The sequence below is a fragment of the Botrytis byssoidea genome (genome assembly GCF_014898295.1).
Source record: "Botrytis byssoidea strain MUCL 94 chromosome Unknown BBYS_003, whole genome shotgun sequence".
Taxonomy (NCBI): domain Eukaryota; kingdom Fungi; phylum Ascomycota; class Leotiomycetes; order Helotiales; family Sclerotiniaceae; genus Botrytis; species Botrytis byssoidea.
Genome location: NW_024065844.1, coordinates 1,682,049 through 1,698,641, shown reverse-complemented (window position 1 = coordinate 1,698,641; position 16,593 = coordinate 1,682,049). Strand labels below are relative to the sequence as shown.

Sequence of the window (16,593 nt, the reverse complement as noted above, 5' to 3'; positions counted from 1 at the left end):
GAGGTATCCTAGATATAATAAGGTACATATGACAATGGAGAATGGATCTGACGAACTGTCGGTATACCTAAGATTTCAGAAGTGGAGTGATAGAATGGGTACAAGAAAAGGACAAATCATATTGCATTCTATAGGTATGCAAGTTCAACTCATGATGAAATATATGGTATAATACATGCATGGTGTTGTGTGAGTCGTGACTTCGACATTAGAACAATCAAATGTCGTATTTAACTAATACAAGCTCGTATAGCCTTGGCAGTTTCTATTTCGAGGGAGTTGAATGAATGGAAGAAAGGCAATTTCTTGTTTCCTGCTTATTACTACATACCTACTCTGTACTCTGTGGTAATCCTTTTCTTGGTGAATGAATGAATGAATGAATGAATGAATGAATGAATCAATCAATCAATCAATCAATCAATCAATCAATCAATCAATCAATGAAAATGAAAATAAAAATGAAAATGATATGGTATGATATGATATCCTTCACACATGACCGTACGAGATGTGGTAACAATTCATTCTTGTATCACATTGATTAATAATAACATTAAAACTTCACTGAAAACAGGAAATTGAATCCTCCTAGAAATTTCTAGTGGTTTGGAGTCATGTCATGGCGGTTGCTTGTGTTGTGTTGTGTTGTAGATGTTGCATGAAAATTCATCATGATTGGTTCATTGAAAGCGGGGAAATTAGAAACTAACTTTTCTACCTTTGTTTAAATCCCTAAATCCCAAAATCCACGTTGAAAGAAATTTGAGTCACCGATTGTCAAATAGTGCAAACTCCGAAAATTCATAAGAAGAAATCAAATATCACGTCAAGGAACTCCAACTTACCCATCCTACCTGCAAATATCACTCCAATTCATTGTCGCAATAAATCAAATCAATCGTCTTCAATCAAATCGCAATTAAATTCAAGATCCAAAATCAAAATCAAAATCAAAATCCCGACTAAATTGTCACATTCTACCCCCAAACCTTTCACACCGCAAAACTGGCAATTTTCGAGAACAATGGCTCCAAGTATGAAAAACAGTCATAGTAGTAGTAATTGTGGCGGCGAGGTAGTCGGCTCTCAAGCCAACGTCCTCGCCAGCTGCTACATCGTCGATTCTTCCGCTCGTCTTTCTGGATTCCATTACTCCACTACCGGCGCTGGCGGGTTAGTTTCCCCCTTTTTCATTTCCATCAACCCAACTTTCCCCAGCCAACATCAAATACTAATATTCTCTCAACAGGGCAAAGTGGTATCCCTGAGGTCCGCTCAGGGTCAATATCCCCTCCATCAAGTCCCCCTCTTGCGGCCTTGACATCTGCCAACGAATTCGCATTAATTAATCATTCAATGAAGAATCGTGGTAGAACTACAAGCCGCAAAGAGGGGGCAGCGTACGCCATCCGGGAAGAGTGTGAGAGACTCTTTTGCGAGAACATGAAAACCATTTTTCTTGGTGAAGAAGAAAGTGCTAGTAGTGACTCAAACGTGATGGGTGCGGACACGTATTCAAGTCTTGACGATGATGTGGATACGCATGATAATTACTTTGGTATCGTCAAATCAGGCCATTCAATCGATGCTTGGGTCGAGATTTGGGATTATACGGGAGGATGCAGTTTCCGTGGATTTGTTGGCGGAAATGGTGATGAGAAAACACTATTTGCATTCTTTGATGATTCAGTCATTGGAAGGGATCTAAAACAGGGGTAAGGATTACTTTGTTGTCGTCACCACAATTTAAGTTACTAATGAGCAATAGACTTATGGCACTCATTGAACTCGCGGATGAAGTATTTGCAGTCTCAAAAGTCGTTATTAATGTTGATCGATCAATTCCTGAAGGAGATAGATCAACTTTCCTGAAGAGTCTTCGTTGGGTTGGATTCGAATTGACAACCCTTGACATGTGGTCGCATCAACTGGATACCACGAGTGAAAGGTGGTTATTGATGGGATTGGAAGTTTAAGATGTTTGATGGATGAGGGGAAATAGATAAGCAAGGTGCTAGGTGGATAGGAAGGAATGTTCTTTTATAGGCGTACGGTTGTACGAGCACTTTTCTGCAAACACAAGCTGTTCATTGCCGGGGTTCGTGGCGCGGTACTTGATTTTTTCTTGAGTCTTTTTTCATGGGACGTTTGATTCAGTTGAAGGAGGGAAGGCAAAGCAAAGGAAGGGAAGGGAATGGAGGAAACAAGCACTTTCATAAGTAGTAATTCTCATTCTAGGGGTTTTCATCTTGATATGAATATGGATAGGGTAAATACTTTTTTAATAAGTTTTACCTTTTTTCCTTTCGATCTACATAGGTTGTTAAATATGGATTATTATTCTTGTTATTAGACATGTGTGAATTTCTTGGTGACTCAATAATTAATTTATACTTGGAACCCACCTCGTATTGTATTCGGAATACCCTCTCCGTATATGCGTACGTGTGTAATGGTGAGCCTCGTTGAGGCGATTTGGATTCGTGGTTCGTTTCAAGACTTCAATTTGGTTGATTGGATATCGGGGGGGGGAGGATGAGAGAGAGAGGACACATGAGGGAGAGAAGGATTGCGTGGCGTGTGATGTGTGGCGTGTAGTATGTGGCGAGATGAGGGGAGGGGAGGGGAGGGGACAGGAGGCAAATGGTTGGTTGATTGGTAGGAAGCAAGCAAACAAGTAGCTGGGTGTAGGTATTTGTGCGTGAGTGAGTGGTTTGGGTCAGATTTGGGAGGGATTGAAATATGGATATTGAGGAGGTAGGTAGTTGTTAGTAGTTAGTTAGTTATTTGAGGAGGGAGGGGAAGAAGAAGGAGGGGAAGAAGGAGGGGGGGTAGAGAAAGATAATGGATAGTATAGGTATTACCTACCTCCCTAGATACATACCTATACTATGTAGGTATGTACTCGGTATGTAAATAAGTAGATAGGTGAGCGAGTAGGATATAGGTAGGTAATATCATGTCATGAGTACAAATTAGTATATACTAGGTAGGTAGGTATTCTTGTACTTTAATGTTTATTTATCGATTGATTGATGGAGGATGGAGGATGGAGGATGGCTTGTTGTGCTTATGGAATGTATGGATTGGATGGATTGGAAGAATGGAAGAATGGGATGCTTGTGTGAGGGTGAGGGTGAGGGTGAGGGTGAGGGTTGGTGGGATGTATGGATGTATCATGTAGGTAGGTAGGTAGGTAGGTAGGTAGGGAGGGAGGGAATTCTATGAGCGCGATTGTTATTGCTTCCTTGGGCTTCGTCATTTGGGGGGAGTTTAGGAGGGGACTATTTGGAGGGGACTATTAGTGTTACCGATTCAGGCGGGATATCGATTGGGTTTGGAGGTGGTTACTGGAGTGGGTTAGTTGGGGTTAGTTTGGGGGTTAGTTGAGAGGCTAGCTGGGTGAGGGAGTTTAGCTGGGAGGAGAGGAGTTGGAACTTGGGGGACTTTTGGGTAGGGGTGTGAGGGTGTGAGGGTGTGAGGGTGTGAGGGTGTGAGGGTGTGAGGATGCTAGATAAGGTAGGGAGGGAGCAAGTAGCGAGAAAGCGGCAGTGAGAAAGCTGGAGTATTGATCATGAGGGGGTGGAGGGGATGGAGACTTGAGTGGGATTTATTAAGATGTGAGATGGATGTAGGATGCAAGATGTTATGTACAGTAGTGTAATGTAGTGTGATGCAGTATAATGATAAATGTGTTTTGATTGTAAAAAAATACCTACCTACCTAGGTGCCTGAGTATAATAGATATTCATTCGCCCACGAGAAGCTGGAGATGATTCAAATGGATTGATTATCTAGAGCTAGACAGCAAGATGTTATTGCCTAGTATAAAATTCGATAATCTATCTAGTACGAGTATCTCTAATACAAAAACATCACACCATCTACCATACAATAGAATCACATAGAAAGAGGCAAAAAAACCATACAAACCCTCATGATTGATTACCTACCTACCTACCTACCTACCTACCTACCTACCTACCTACCTACCTCGATATTCAATAATGACCGTATCACTCTCGCATTCACCCTTCACGAGTCGGTCTCTTCTTACCTAGATCGATCGGCCTCTAGGGATTATTAACACTTATTACCTACGGCACAGACAGGCCTTTCCACGTACCCTTCTACGGCAGCCTTGCTTATTGATATTAGCGATTGGTTTTCTTTGCCTGCCTATACCTGGTTTTCGTAAGCTAAACCCAAACCCTTATAAGTTTTATTACCTACGCAGCTACACTCCATCTTACATATTACCTATCACCTCTCACCACCACACCTACCGCCTACCACCTACCTACATCTTCCTCTCCACATCTTCTCCATCCATCCATCCTCTATTCCTACAACTTACAACTTACAACATCAATCAAAAACGCATCAATCCACTTTGCCTACAACAATTCCCTTTTCATAATAGATCAAAAGAATATCCTTTGATTCTTTGATCGGTTTCAACAAATATCGAATCCTTCGATTCTTCCAAGATATTCCCATTCAAAGAATCCATTTTCATAATCAGATAGATAAGTAAGTCCGATCGATTCCTGGCTTCTTTGCAAGGTCACCGCTCTCTCAACATCACTTCATCACTTCTTCCCTTCATCACTTGCACATCTACTGACAACGATACTCTTCAATAGATTTGTTAATTTCAATCATGGCGTCGATGACGGCCCCAACTCCAGATACTCTGGTGACCCTCAAGGTTAATATTGAGGGTAGCAATCGAAGATTCAAGCTTCCTCTTCGTGATCTCGGTGCTAGCACTCTTCCCGATAAGGTATGTGATAACATCAATCTATCTCCAAACACAGCTCCGTGATTATGCAAAACATATCATATTGTTTAATCACGATCGATCGTGATAAAATCATTTGAATGTCGCTGATCATTATCATCTACATAGCTTCGATTCCTTCTCGCCATCCCTACAACATCCGAGGCTATCTTTGAGAGATACTCCGATAGTGCCGCTGCCTTCATCGTCCTCGATGCAACCAATCCTTCAGTTTACAAACAATTGTATCGTGCTGCCAAGGCTAAGCTTAAGCTTAGACTCAAGGTCACCATCAAGGACAAAGAACCAGTCATGCCAAAGCCAGCTTCCGTCGAGGATGAAGAACCAACTTTAGCCAATCCTGTGGTAGCACAACCTGAATACCCCTCATTCACCAGTCCCATATCAGTCCCATCAACCACTGAGATCCCCAACGCCAGACGCAGCGTCGCTTTTGACTCAGAGGCTAGAACAGAAGCACAACACAAGGAGTCTAGTGCTACAGTGCAAGTGCAATCCAAAGTTCAAGAGCAGATTGAAGCAATTATCTCCTTACAAAAATCCTTTGATGAGATGACTGTCTCTAAAACTCACGCTGCTTACCAAGCAGCAGGCGGATACGAAAAGGCAGTTCCTGCCTACTTGATGGACAGATATCCCAATGGCGATCCTTTACCAGGCTCAAAGTCACCAGAACCTGTTGTCAGCTCGTTCTCCGTTTACTGTAATAGTTGCAGTGTCTCTATTCCAGATATCCACTATCATTGCAGCACCTGTGATAATGGTGATTTCGACTTGTGCCCACAGTGTAACGATGCTGGAGTTACCTGCAATGGTGATCATTGGTTGATTAAACGCATCGTGGATAAGGGTCAATACATTCACAGCACAACCGAAAAGCTCGCCCCTAAACAACTTTCTGGCTACAGAGATAATAAGCCTCAATTCTCCGTCGCTAAGACTACTCTCGTCGCTCCCGCAGTCGAAGAAAAGAGACCGGTTCCTACTCGCACTTGCAATAGCTGCATTTCTGAATTGTCCGAAGAGCAATTCGTCACTTGCATCGATTGTGAAGATTTCGATTTGTGTATTCAATGCCACGTATCATTGAAGCATGGTCACAACCCCAAGCACGCTTTCGCTTTCGTGGATGAGGATGCTAACTTTGGTCCAATGGTCTCTGCTCTTCTCGCCGCAGGTCGAAATGCCTCTCACTCTGCTATTTGTGATGGATGTGATAGAAACATCTTTGGCGTTCGTCACAAGTGCCTTGATTGTCCAGATTGGGATTACTGCAATGCATGCATTGCGAATGCTGCCTTCATCCACCAAGGTCACAGATTCGTACCTCTCTATGAACCTGTCAGCCGCTCGTGTGCTCAACAACAAGCTAGCAGAGTTCGTCATCATGGTATTTTCTGTGATGGACCTCTTTGCAAACACAAGCATCACACCGAAGATGACAATGGTAACGTTTCTCCCGCTTATATCACTGGAGATCGTTACAAATGTGCTGTCTGCCATGACACCGATTTCTGTGCTGTTTGTGAGGCCAGTCCATCCAACTCTCACAACAAGACGCATCCTTTGATCAAGTTCAAGACACCTGTTCGCAATGTTAGCGTTACAACTCTTGGTGATCATCCAAATGGTAAACCCATGGCACCAATGGGTGATCGTTTTGCACCAACAACTTCAAAGGCAACTGAGACTACTCCAACTCAATCCACTAATGCTGCAACACAAGTTCAAACCGTTGCTGAAGTTAAGCCTGTTGTTGAGGCTAAGCCTGTTGTTGAGGCTGAGCCTGTCGCTGAGGCTGAGCCTGTCGCTGAGGTTGAACCGGTTGAGGTCAAGGAGGAAGTTATCGAGAAGGTCACTGAAGAAGCTCCAGCTCCCGTCGAAGAGGAATTGGTTGCACACTTTGTTCGTGATGCAGTTGCTGATGGTACCATGATGACACCAAACTCAGTTTTCGAACAAACCTGGTATCTCCGCAACGGTGGTAAGACATCTTGGCCTGCAGGTTGCAGTGTTAGATTCGTTGGTGGTGATAACATGTGTGCTGTTGATCCTGAACACCCAGCCAGTGTACATGAACTTGTCAGTGCTGCTGAGAGCACAACTTGTTATACTGAAGTCGCTCCTGGTCAAGAATATGGTTTCACCGTCTTGATGAGAACTCCAAACCGTGCTGGTAGCTTCATTTCATACTGGCGTCTTACCACTCCTACTGGTGACAAATTTGGTCACAGACTTTGGTGTGATATTACTGTCAATGAGCCAACTCCAGTCATCAAGGCTGAAGTTGCTGAGGCTGAAGCTCCCAAGGTAGAAGCTCCCAAGGCCGAAGTTGCTGAGACTGAAGCTCCCAAGGTTGAAGCTGCTAAGGTTGTAGCTGATGAGCAAGAGCTTGTCTCTGAAGCTTCATCCGAAGTCGAAGAAACTCGTGACTTACCTGAAGCTGAGACTAGTCAAATGATTTTCCCAAAGCTTGAAAAGGAATCTCCAATCTCAAGCATTCATGAAGCTCAACCATCTCCAAAGGTTGTTCCAACTTCCGAAGAAATCTTCAACGATGACTTTGAGGAATTCAATCAAAACTTCGAAGATGATGAGGCCGAGGATGGATTCATGACAGATGAGGAGTACGATATTCTCGATGCCAGTGATGAGGAATACCTTGCCGAGCAAGAATCAGAATCTAAGAAGTAAATGCATCACCCAGCAAGTTGTATTAGGGTAAAGATGACTACATAAATCAATGAAAAGGACGTGGGTGAATATGGCGAAGGGAATGGGGATGAATTATCACGAATAAGGCAGGCGTAAGATTGACACACAAACAAGCTCTGGATAGCGGATGGATTAAGGGATATGGATGGAGCTTTTGGGATTTTCTACTGAACGTATTTTTGGGGAGGGGGGAAATGGAATCTATCTCACTCGCTGCTTTCTTTTCTATTACGTCTTTTCCTCTTGGGGCTTTTCTTTAATTTTCTTTTAGCACTTTTGATCTCATATGTGATGATATTTTTCGCAAGGGAGATTTCACACACGAGATTAAATATGGTGCTTGTGGTTTATGGTTCGGTGGTGCTTTTGTTATTGGGCAGGAATAATCTGTTAGGAAAGAAAAATGATGATTTTTAAAATATTTATCTTTGCTTGATTTTTGTGATGTGATTTTGAAATGATAAGGGATCTTGTGACGAACTGGGCAGGTAGGAATTTACTAGTGATGTTGGAATCGATGGGTCATGATAAAGTTGTATGAATGAAAGATGTAATGTGTATGTAGTATAGTTGGTGATTGATTGATAGAGGTAATGTGAATAGCATTTTGAAGACTGGAAAGGAGAAATAGGAAAGAAGATGAATGTGTGGAGTGGAGACTGAAGAGTGGAGGGAGAGGGAGAGGGAGAGGAAGGAGTTTTCATCACTTGTGGAAGTTTGCTATTGTCATTGTATCATGCATGACCTTTTGCTAGGTACCTAGGTAGTTTTACGCAGATATACCGAATCGTGAGGTGAGACGAGAAGTAACGATGATAAAAGTTTCGTTGGAGAGATGAGATGGGATGGGATGGGGGAAAGAGGTAATCAAATTGCATTTCTTCCAGTTTTTTTTAGCTGTTTTTTTTTTTCGATTTTTATGGAATCCATACTGGTATGTGTATATGGATGGATATGAGTATGATATTGGAAATTGAAAATTGAAATTGAAATTGAAATTGAATATTAGAATTGGTTTGGTTTGTGTTTGAGTTTGATTTCTTGATTTCTTGATTGGGATGGTGATGGTGTGAGTCCCTAGAGGGGGGTTTGGGTTTGGGTGATTTGTATGTATGTGATATTACTTGTTTGATTTGAAGGATTGATAGATTAATAAATAGATTAGTGTATGATTTGGAAATGGATGATTGCACTCCGGCTTACTTGCTGGCAGCTCATACGGCTAAGGTCTCTATACAGGAGAAAAAAACAGGCCGGAATAGACCACCAGCAAAGCCCTTCGACAACCCCATTATTTCACTCCAATCCAGAAAAATAGATTTTTAAACAATGTTATAGTTCAAGATGATTCAAAGATTTATTTATTCGTTTCCATTAACTTTTGTAATTTTGATTATTAATTGATTTGTTATAGCATTTATTAAGGTGATTGATCAATTTTGGCCTCGTTTTTCTTCTGTGAAGAGGGGGCCCTCAACATCTCGCTAAACCCCTAAAAATTATGCTCCTCTTCTTTTTCTTAAAAGGGGCCAGTACCGCTTGATTGGGGTTTCCAAGCAGCTGTTAAGCTGACGGTCAATGGTTTGATGGAAGTTCAACGTAACCACCATGTTTGGAGGATTTCGGTATCTCTTTCCTGTCGGGTTCAAGGAACGTTTTTCATTGTGAATTTGTGAGAATTCATATTTCAGATATAATGATAATGATAATGAGAATGATAATGATGATGTAGATTCCATATCCTCATCCTATTGAACTATCGTTGTTGCCGCTCGATCTTCAACTTTTGCTGCCCTATGATCAATAACAAATACAACAACTGTTGCATTTGTACGGAACCCTATCAAAAATCATCACTCCCTCTATCCAAAACTCCATTTGAAAGATATAATATACCGCACACTCGACCATAATCTATCATCACACACGCAGCCCCAATCCCTCATTGTATGTTTTGCTTTGTCCCAAGTATTCTTGGTCCTCTCATTCCCCAAACAACTGACCTCTTTTATAATTCTCGCTTCCTCTGAAAATTTCAAATCAGATTATGGTTACCCGCTGAGAAAAAAATGATTCGTTAATCAGTTATTGTAAGTGCATCGTAATCCACCTTCTCTTCAACCCTATTGTGCTCCTACTTCCCTCTTCTTGAAATATTCTTCCCTTAGTATAAAAGACCCCGTTACTCCCAGCTGAGAAGTCCAACAAACTCCATCTTGTTTATATGCCGTACACCCAAACCTATGAGTGCACTGCCAACGCCGCTCTTGAGTTTACCCATCTCTGTCATCAAACCCGTAAAGATAATTGAACTAGACATACAGGTAGAATTCATCATAGTAACAAGAAAATCCCCACTCTCATCTTTCCAAGTATCTCTCACTATCACTTAAATCAACACCACCATAAACCATCTATTTCACGACCATTTCCCCATTCAAGCCCACACAACTATCCACCTTCTAATATCTCCTTTTGAGAGAGGTAGACACATATAGAGCAATACCAGCCCCAAAAGATTCACCAGTTTATTGCTCCTCAAAAACTGCCCAAAGTTAGTTGGTCTAGATAGAACATAAATGAAATAAAGAAAGTCTTCAGAAAAGATGCGAGGATATTTTTAAATACCACCGTTCTTTGCATAAATCTTGGTTTCCTTTTTGGCTTGACGCTCATTTTGTTGATCTGCTTGGAAGTTTTTATGGATTTGCTAAGCGAGTTGATGTAAATAGAAATGTGAATGTAAATGCATCATTTTCCCCTTCCAATTTCCAGTGTATGTATGTGTCCCTCTCAATTCTCTTTCTATGCTGGTCAGAGAGTTCTCAAGTTAGGCATATAAAAACGATACTTTTAAGCTCCAAATTTCCTCACAATTACCTCGTTAATGCTTAACAAGTATCCCATTATCCGAATAGCCAAAAGTCCGAACAGCTGAAGTCAATCTCAACTTCCCGTTACGTGAGATTAATAGGTACATCGACGCATTGAATTGAGTTGATATCAATGAACTTCCAACTCATCATTACACATACAATAAAAAATCCTTTTCTTGTCATTCATACTTTTTTCTCATCCGCTGTCAAGATATGAGTGTACACACCACTGTCACTCAACACCATCTAAGCATTCCGCTCCATAACATCAAACCAAGACAACAAGCAACAGGCAACAGCCATTCCCTCAAATTCCCCAATTCCAATCCCTTGATAAACAAAATCTCAAAACCCCAACTCAAAACTGTAGTTTGAAACCCCACGCATTTCGAGATGCACCTTACTATGCTTCTGAGTATTTTCTCTTTAATTTTACTGTATTCCTCAAACTTGAATCTCGAGTTATTTATATTCATCACTCCTGTAAGCTTCTGAAATTCATCAGGGACTTCTTGTCTGAATGCATCCCGGAAACTGTATACATGTATATATACTGTCGGGCATCTTTTTGGTCTATGATCTGATCTGCGCATGCAGTATATCATTCACTTCTATACTCACAATCTCCACCCTCTTTTCATTTTCCCCTCTTGTCCTTCCCTCATTGTCCTTCTCCTATTATACTTCTCCCAAACATATAAATAACACCTCTTGAGCAGTGCAACTAGAAGATCAAACACCAGGAAGAGGCAGTTGTCAACAGATCGAGGCTGCTACCAATCGCATAGATCTCCTTCACATAACCATAGTATATCCAATCCCTCAGCCCCAATACTAACCGACATATACTCATAGACTCCTTCACTTCCCACTTCCCACTTCACGTGACGAGAGCGCGAGAGAGATTGAGAGGGACTTCTTGTTGTCAATCACACATCGAGAAAATTCTCATTATCATTTCCCCTCCTATTTCAACCCTAATTTCATATCCATCGCCATCACCAAAATAAAGCAAGACTCGACAAAACAAGACTCCATGAAACAAGGGCAAAACACCTCCCAAGATTTCTCTTTTCCCCATATGAAATATGGTGTATATCTCAAAGACATATATCGATCCTTTCGCTATTTTTAAAGGCTGTAGCGCTCGACCTTGTGATCATCGGTAACCACTCGAAGACAGTTGTTTTTCTTGAGATGTAAACCCTACCCCTTATATACTCGATCACGCCCTGCGCTGTAACGTTAAGAATGGAATATGGTACTACCACGTCCTGGATTCACTTCCCATGGGTACATTGAAAGATCTCAATCATTTTTATGTTAATCTAGCTCACTTGAGAAATGAAATGGCTCCGGAGAATGCCTTGCACTTTTCCCAGATTACAAAAATCGTCTTGATATTTCTTCTATAAATTAGTTTATATGTTCATTTACAACCTGTATACTCCATCCCAGCCGATCTAATCTATTCTAATCTAATCTATATGAACTTGCACATCAAACAATGTCTCGACTCCGCAAAAAGTCTTATACTCTCACAACAAATCTCTATATTTACCCAAAGCTGGTCCCTGACTTCCAGTAAACTCCTGATGCAAGCCCTCCATCGCAGCAAAATGTTCTGCAAATTGCAACCCTCGTTTGTTTTCCTTCTCAACTCTCTCCCAATTCCATTGATTTCCATTTCCCCCCTCTTTAACCTCCTCATCCTCAACCTTCGCTTCCACAAACGACTCATCCATTTCCGGCGTCGAAACCCCAGAATTAGCCATACTATGCCAACCACCCGGTCTCTCCGGCAACACCCCACTAGCATTCAACACCACCTCCGGATGAACCGTCAACCTTCCCAATTTCATCACATACTTACTAACTGCACTTGCGAAAATAGCTTTCTCATCCACCTCCACCGCATCCCCACCCTGTCCCTCCCTCTCCTCAAACCTCGCATTCCCACCCCCAAGCCAACTTCCATCCCCCAACACAAACCCCCTCGGTCTCACCGTCCCCTTCTTCACAAAATGCGTCACCACATAAATCCACTTGCGATCCCAACACAGTATGCGACTCCACATCTCATATTTCTCATAAATGCCTATTTCCCTCTTGAAATTACACATCACGCCTCCTAACATGATTCCCCATCTTCCGCGTACCGCTTTCCCTTCTTTATCCAGCACGAGTTTATTTTTCGGATTCGCTTGCAGAGCATGAATGCCCGGTTCTAGAAGACAGCAAATGATATGCGAACGCGTGACGTCGAGATCGGAGAAATAGGTACTATTCGATTTATGCAAATTGTAATCGCATTCCCAGAGGGGAGCATGGGAGGTTGTGATGACGGGGAGGAAGAGAGATGCGGGGCCGAGATCCGAAGGGATATTGGGGATGGTGAAGAGGAGATGTTTGAGGATTGCATTCCAGACGCGGAACTGCGGGCATATTAGTTGATGTTATTTTTGCTTCTCTTTCTTGTAAAATGAATGAGACGGAGAGCAAAGAAAAGGAGAACATACATGCCACACTCCAGGTAAACTTTTCAGATTGGCTAGAATGACAACGGTAGCTGCAATCCGCGAATAACTACCCGGTCCAGTAAAGACATCGGAAAGTAATTTTTGTATATTCACATGAGAAATACCTGCTGCGGCGACCACTGCCGTCGTGAACGCAATCGATTTGAGAGGGAGACGAGTTGCGGATGCCATTTTCAGGAGGTGAGTTTCCGACTTTTGAAAGCCAGTAATCTGAGCAGGAATTGTATACACAGGTAAAGAATGAACCCGCACACTTATTTATGTATAAGCAATCAACGAGAAACAAGCAAAGAAAGGAAAGAAATAGCAGTAATGAAGAAATCAAAAGATTCAAGTTCAAATACTCTCAATTAATAATGTTACTAGACACCGATAAATCGTTGAACACAACACAAGCATGGGTCTACCGAGGCACGGAGGAACCTACGGCCGACGAATTTCCAATGTTTTGATTGAATTTTTTCAAAAATCTCATCGTACAAAGACCCCGAGGCTATTTTTAGGGGGTTCCGAGAATTGGAGGTGGGATTTGCCATGCTTTTTCTGTCTTGGCTGGATTTATCATGTATTGTCTGGTACCGGTATCCAGCTGGCTGGTTCCAGATATCAGTGCCACGCCAGTAATCTTCATACATATTATGAGATATGATATGATAACCTTATATCTCCGAAGCGTGTAGATCGTCGACTCCCTAGCAAAAGATTTTCTTTTTCTCGACATGCAGCTCGGTGCATTGATGTCCTACATGTGATAGACCGGTATTACTATTATCACGTCAGCACATCCGCACGTCATATATACTACAGGTGATAGATATCAAGAACGGGTATTTTGCTTCTTCTAATTCTCATACTATTCATACACTAGCGGTTTTTCCTTGAAGATTCCAACTCACTAATCCCAACCATTTTTTACATCCATCCATCTATCTATTCTTCCTATATCCTATATCCCATATAATATATATATATATATCCATATTTCCCCTTTTTATACAAAGACTACCGATAGAAAATCAATCCGGTACTGAAGGTATCAATCGTAAAATCATTAGAACTCCTCCCATGAACCTATTCATCTCGTCCATCCCTCATGCTCATCACTATCATCCAGAATAAAATCCCGATGAGACAATGGGTCGACATCATCCAAAATTGTCGTATTTCCCACAGTTGTGTTTCCTGTCGAATCTCGTCCCCCTCCATAGCTGTTATCACTCCACTCTTGCTCCAATGCCAGCCCAACTTCCAAATCATTTTGTCTAGCCCACGCTTCTCCTGCATCACGTTCGTCTTTGTGTATGGCGGGTCGAGATGCGTTCCTGGCTGAAGCTGGAAGACTGAAATTGAAGTTGGCTGTTATTGGACTTAAAGTTCGTGTATGAGTGTATACTGATGATCCTGATCCCTTTTGCCCCGTTTGTGTCGTATATTCTGTAAATTGTGTCCCGGTGGATATTCGTTGGTCAGGTAACATGCCTCGCATTTTTGCTTCCAACACAGCTCGTTCTTCAGGCGTGACGATCTTTGTTCCCATGCTAGGTAATCTTTGAAATTCGGTACCCTGTTCCTCATCTCCAGATCCCATAACACCTCTTCTTTTGCTTTTAGGAAATTTCGTACGCTGGCCACAGCAACTAAGGACTAAATCTTTATATTGCGTGAAAGATTTGGCGGTTCCGAAAACGAGAAATACTAAGAGTGACGCTGTGACTCCGGGGATGAAGAGAATAATATCTGTAATACAGCTAGATACCGAGAAGTCGGGCGATGACGATTTCGCAAGTTTTTGAAAGTTTTGTTCGTTGAATAGAGAAAAAATGATTAATACAACTTCGAAAGCCCTTTTCAAAATTGTCAGCTTGTCTTTCTCCCAGTTTAGCTATCAGGACACCAAAGAGACTCACAGGATAATAACAAATCCAATCGTAAACCGAGTAATAAGTGCGCGATCGTATACAGAGCGACGAGCTAATTTGCGATTATTGGCATTAGATTGGCCAGTTCCAGTTCCAGTTCCAGTTCCAGTGCCGGTACCCATCGTGTCAGTCGCCGTCGCTGTACCACTTGAAGCCCACCACCCATTACGCTTTTCGTGTGCAAACAGAAGTCGCCGTGTTTTGATATATTTATAAAGAATAAGTACCATGAGGATACTGCCGGTTGACAAGCTTATGAGCACTATTGTCACAAGTCAGACCAAGTTCTGCATATACGCTTTGAGGGTAGAAGATCTGGCTTAGCATGACTTACTTGTGAAGTTCATTAGAATAAAAGTCGCCGCCAGGCTCCTTAGCACAGCCGGAGCATGACCTACGCCGACCAAAATCCCGGGCACAATAATTGCAAATATCTTGGACATGAAAGATATATGTTCTCGCAGCCAGCTACCAAGGAAGTTCGCACGTATTTCCCAGGAACCACAGAAAAGTTTGACAGCCCTGATTACTGGTAAATCTCAATACTCAACTCATCTGATTTTGAATCGACTTACCAAAATAACACCATTAAAGCCATAACATTATAACAATAGAATTCTGGGTCAAGATGTTAGCAACCATTCAGAAAGGCAAAATCGGGATGAGAACTTACGAATTGTAAATAGTACAAGATCCACATTATTTCCCACACCTGAAAGCCCTAAAGCTGGTGTTTCTACAGCTTTTAAAGCCGTCGCATAAGCGTCATGCTTAACAAGGAGCCAAGAGAGATTATAATGTATTTGCTGTGCGATAGATCCGAGTGTGCTTAAAGCAGAGAACTTTGCGAGGAATGTCACATCTATCTTGTTAGATATATTGGTATAGATTTTGATAGAGCGACTTACAGGTCCATCTTTCACCATAGGTCCATAGCATACAAATGAGTAAGGTGACCAAAATGAGGCATATAGATGAGTATGTCAGGACGGCAGCAGAAGCACCTATGGCCTCTTGCGGAATCCCGGTGCCCATTCAGTACTTTCAAAAGGGTAGTGATAGTAGGACTTGCATTTAAGTCAGCATGGAGATAAATTCATGCCTATCAAGTATTCAGGCAATGATCTAATGATGCCAGAACAACAGATAGTAACATGAGCAAGAGTGAGAAAAATGAAAAGCCCAAAAGAACAAAAAAATATGCTTTACTGGAAAGTCTGGACCTTACATATCGATCCGCATATAGGTTTTGTAACATTTGTAGATCAGGCCAAAGGATGGATAAAACTGTCTATTCCTTGCACTGAGTCCCCTATCTATTGTAAGAACAAGGTATCCGTACCTGTATCCCAATACCTTCCTTTCTTCCGCATCGAACATCCCAGCTCCTCTCGACCAATACTATTCACATGTATTCAGTTATAAGAGACTTCTCCTATCCCAGAACCCGGGAATCTCACCATCTTAGGGAGAGTGTATATTCCATGTTCATTCTAGCAAACGTGAGAAACAAGGATGACACAAACATTGCGGGATGGATCGAGACAGGGGAGACAGAAAATGGCTAGATAAGCTGACGAGACACAGTAATCTGCCAGCCGCAAGCTTTTCCGGAAGGACATATCTAGATGATCTACAGACTAACTAAAATTTCGCGTATTTTTAAAAAACGTGTAAACTGACCCCCATTGAACTTCTGAAGTCTGATATGGTTTTGAAAGACGGCGCTTGCTCGG

The 16,593-nt window shown here is 41.9% G+C and overlaps 4 protein-coding genes across 4 annotated transcripts; 2 read left to right on the top strand and 2 right to left on the bottom strand.

Moving 5' to 3' along the window:
* Nucleotides 1-626: 626 nt before the first annotated feature.
* Nucleotides 627-2,354, top strand: EAE97_001942 (uncharacterized protein). The gene is made up of 3 exons (XM_038872453.1): nucleotides 627-1,176; nucleotides 1,260-1,718; nucleotides 1,772-2,354. Exons 1-3 carry the CDS (start codon nucleotides 1,028-1,030, stop codon nucleotides 1,977-1,979), a joined length of 816 nt encoding a protein of 271 aa, XP_038737011.1. The 5' UTR covers nucleotides 627-1,027; the 3' UTR covers nucleotides 1,980-2,354.
* Nucleotides 2,355-4,666: 2,312 nt separating this feature from the next.
* EAE97_001941 (uncharacterized protein) lies at nucleotides 4,667-7,501 on the top strand (the record flags this gene model as incomplete). The annotated part of the gene is made up of 2 exons (XM_038872452.1): nucleotides 4,667-4,789; nucleotides 4,916-7,501. 2 exons carry the CDS (start codon nucleotides 4,667-4,669, stop codon nucleotides 7,499-7,501), a joined length of 2,709 nt encoding a protein of 902 aa, XP_038737010.1.
* A 4,435-nt stretch (nucleotides 7,502-11,936) lies between these two features.
* On the bottom strand, nucleotides 11,937-13,109 carry EAE97_001940 (uncharacterized protein; the record flags this gene model as incomplete). Its single annotated transcript, XM_038872451.1, has 2 exons — nucleotides 11,937-12,833; nucleotides 12,918-13,109. The coding sequence occupies 2 exons, from the start codon at nucleotides 13,107-13,109 to the stop codon at nucleotides 11,937-11,939; spliced, it is 1,089 nt and encodes a 362-aa protein (XP_038737009.1).
* A 904-nt stretch (nucleotides 13,110-14,013) lies between these two features.
* On the bottom strand, nucleotides 14,014-15,892 carry EAE97_001939 (uncharacterized protein; the record flags this gene model as incomplete). Its single annotated transcript, XM_038872450.1, has 6 exons — nucleotides 14,014-14,782; nucleotides 14,846-15,119; nucleotides 15,192-15,379; nucleotides 15,433-15,475; nucleotides 15,531-15,719; nucleotides 15,766-15,892. 6 exons carry the CDS (start codon nucleotides 15,890-15,892, stop codon nucleotides 14,014-14,016), a joined length of 1,590 nt encoding a protein of 529 aa, XP_038737008.1.
* Between the last annotated feature and the right edge of the window lie 701 nt (nucleotides 15,893-16,593).

What these genes read in the sequence shown, in the direction of transcription:
- EAE97_001942 (XM_038872453.1), top strand. Translation starts at nt 1,028, where the DNA reads ATGGCTCCAAGTATGAAAAACAGTCATAGTAGTAGTAATTGTGGCGGC. An exon ending in TCCACTACCGGCGCTGGCGG is followed by an intron (nt 1,177 to 1,259) that starts GTTAGTTTCCCC and finishes AACAGGGCAAAG; the next exon opens with TGGTATCCCTGAGGTCCGCT. An exon ending in GGAAGGGATCTAAAACAGGG is followed by an intron (nt 1,719 to 1,771) that starts GTAAGGATTACT and finishes AATGAGCAATAG; the next exon opens with ACTTATGGCACTCATTGAAC.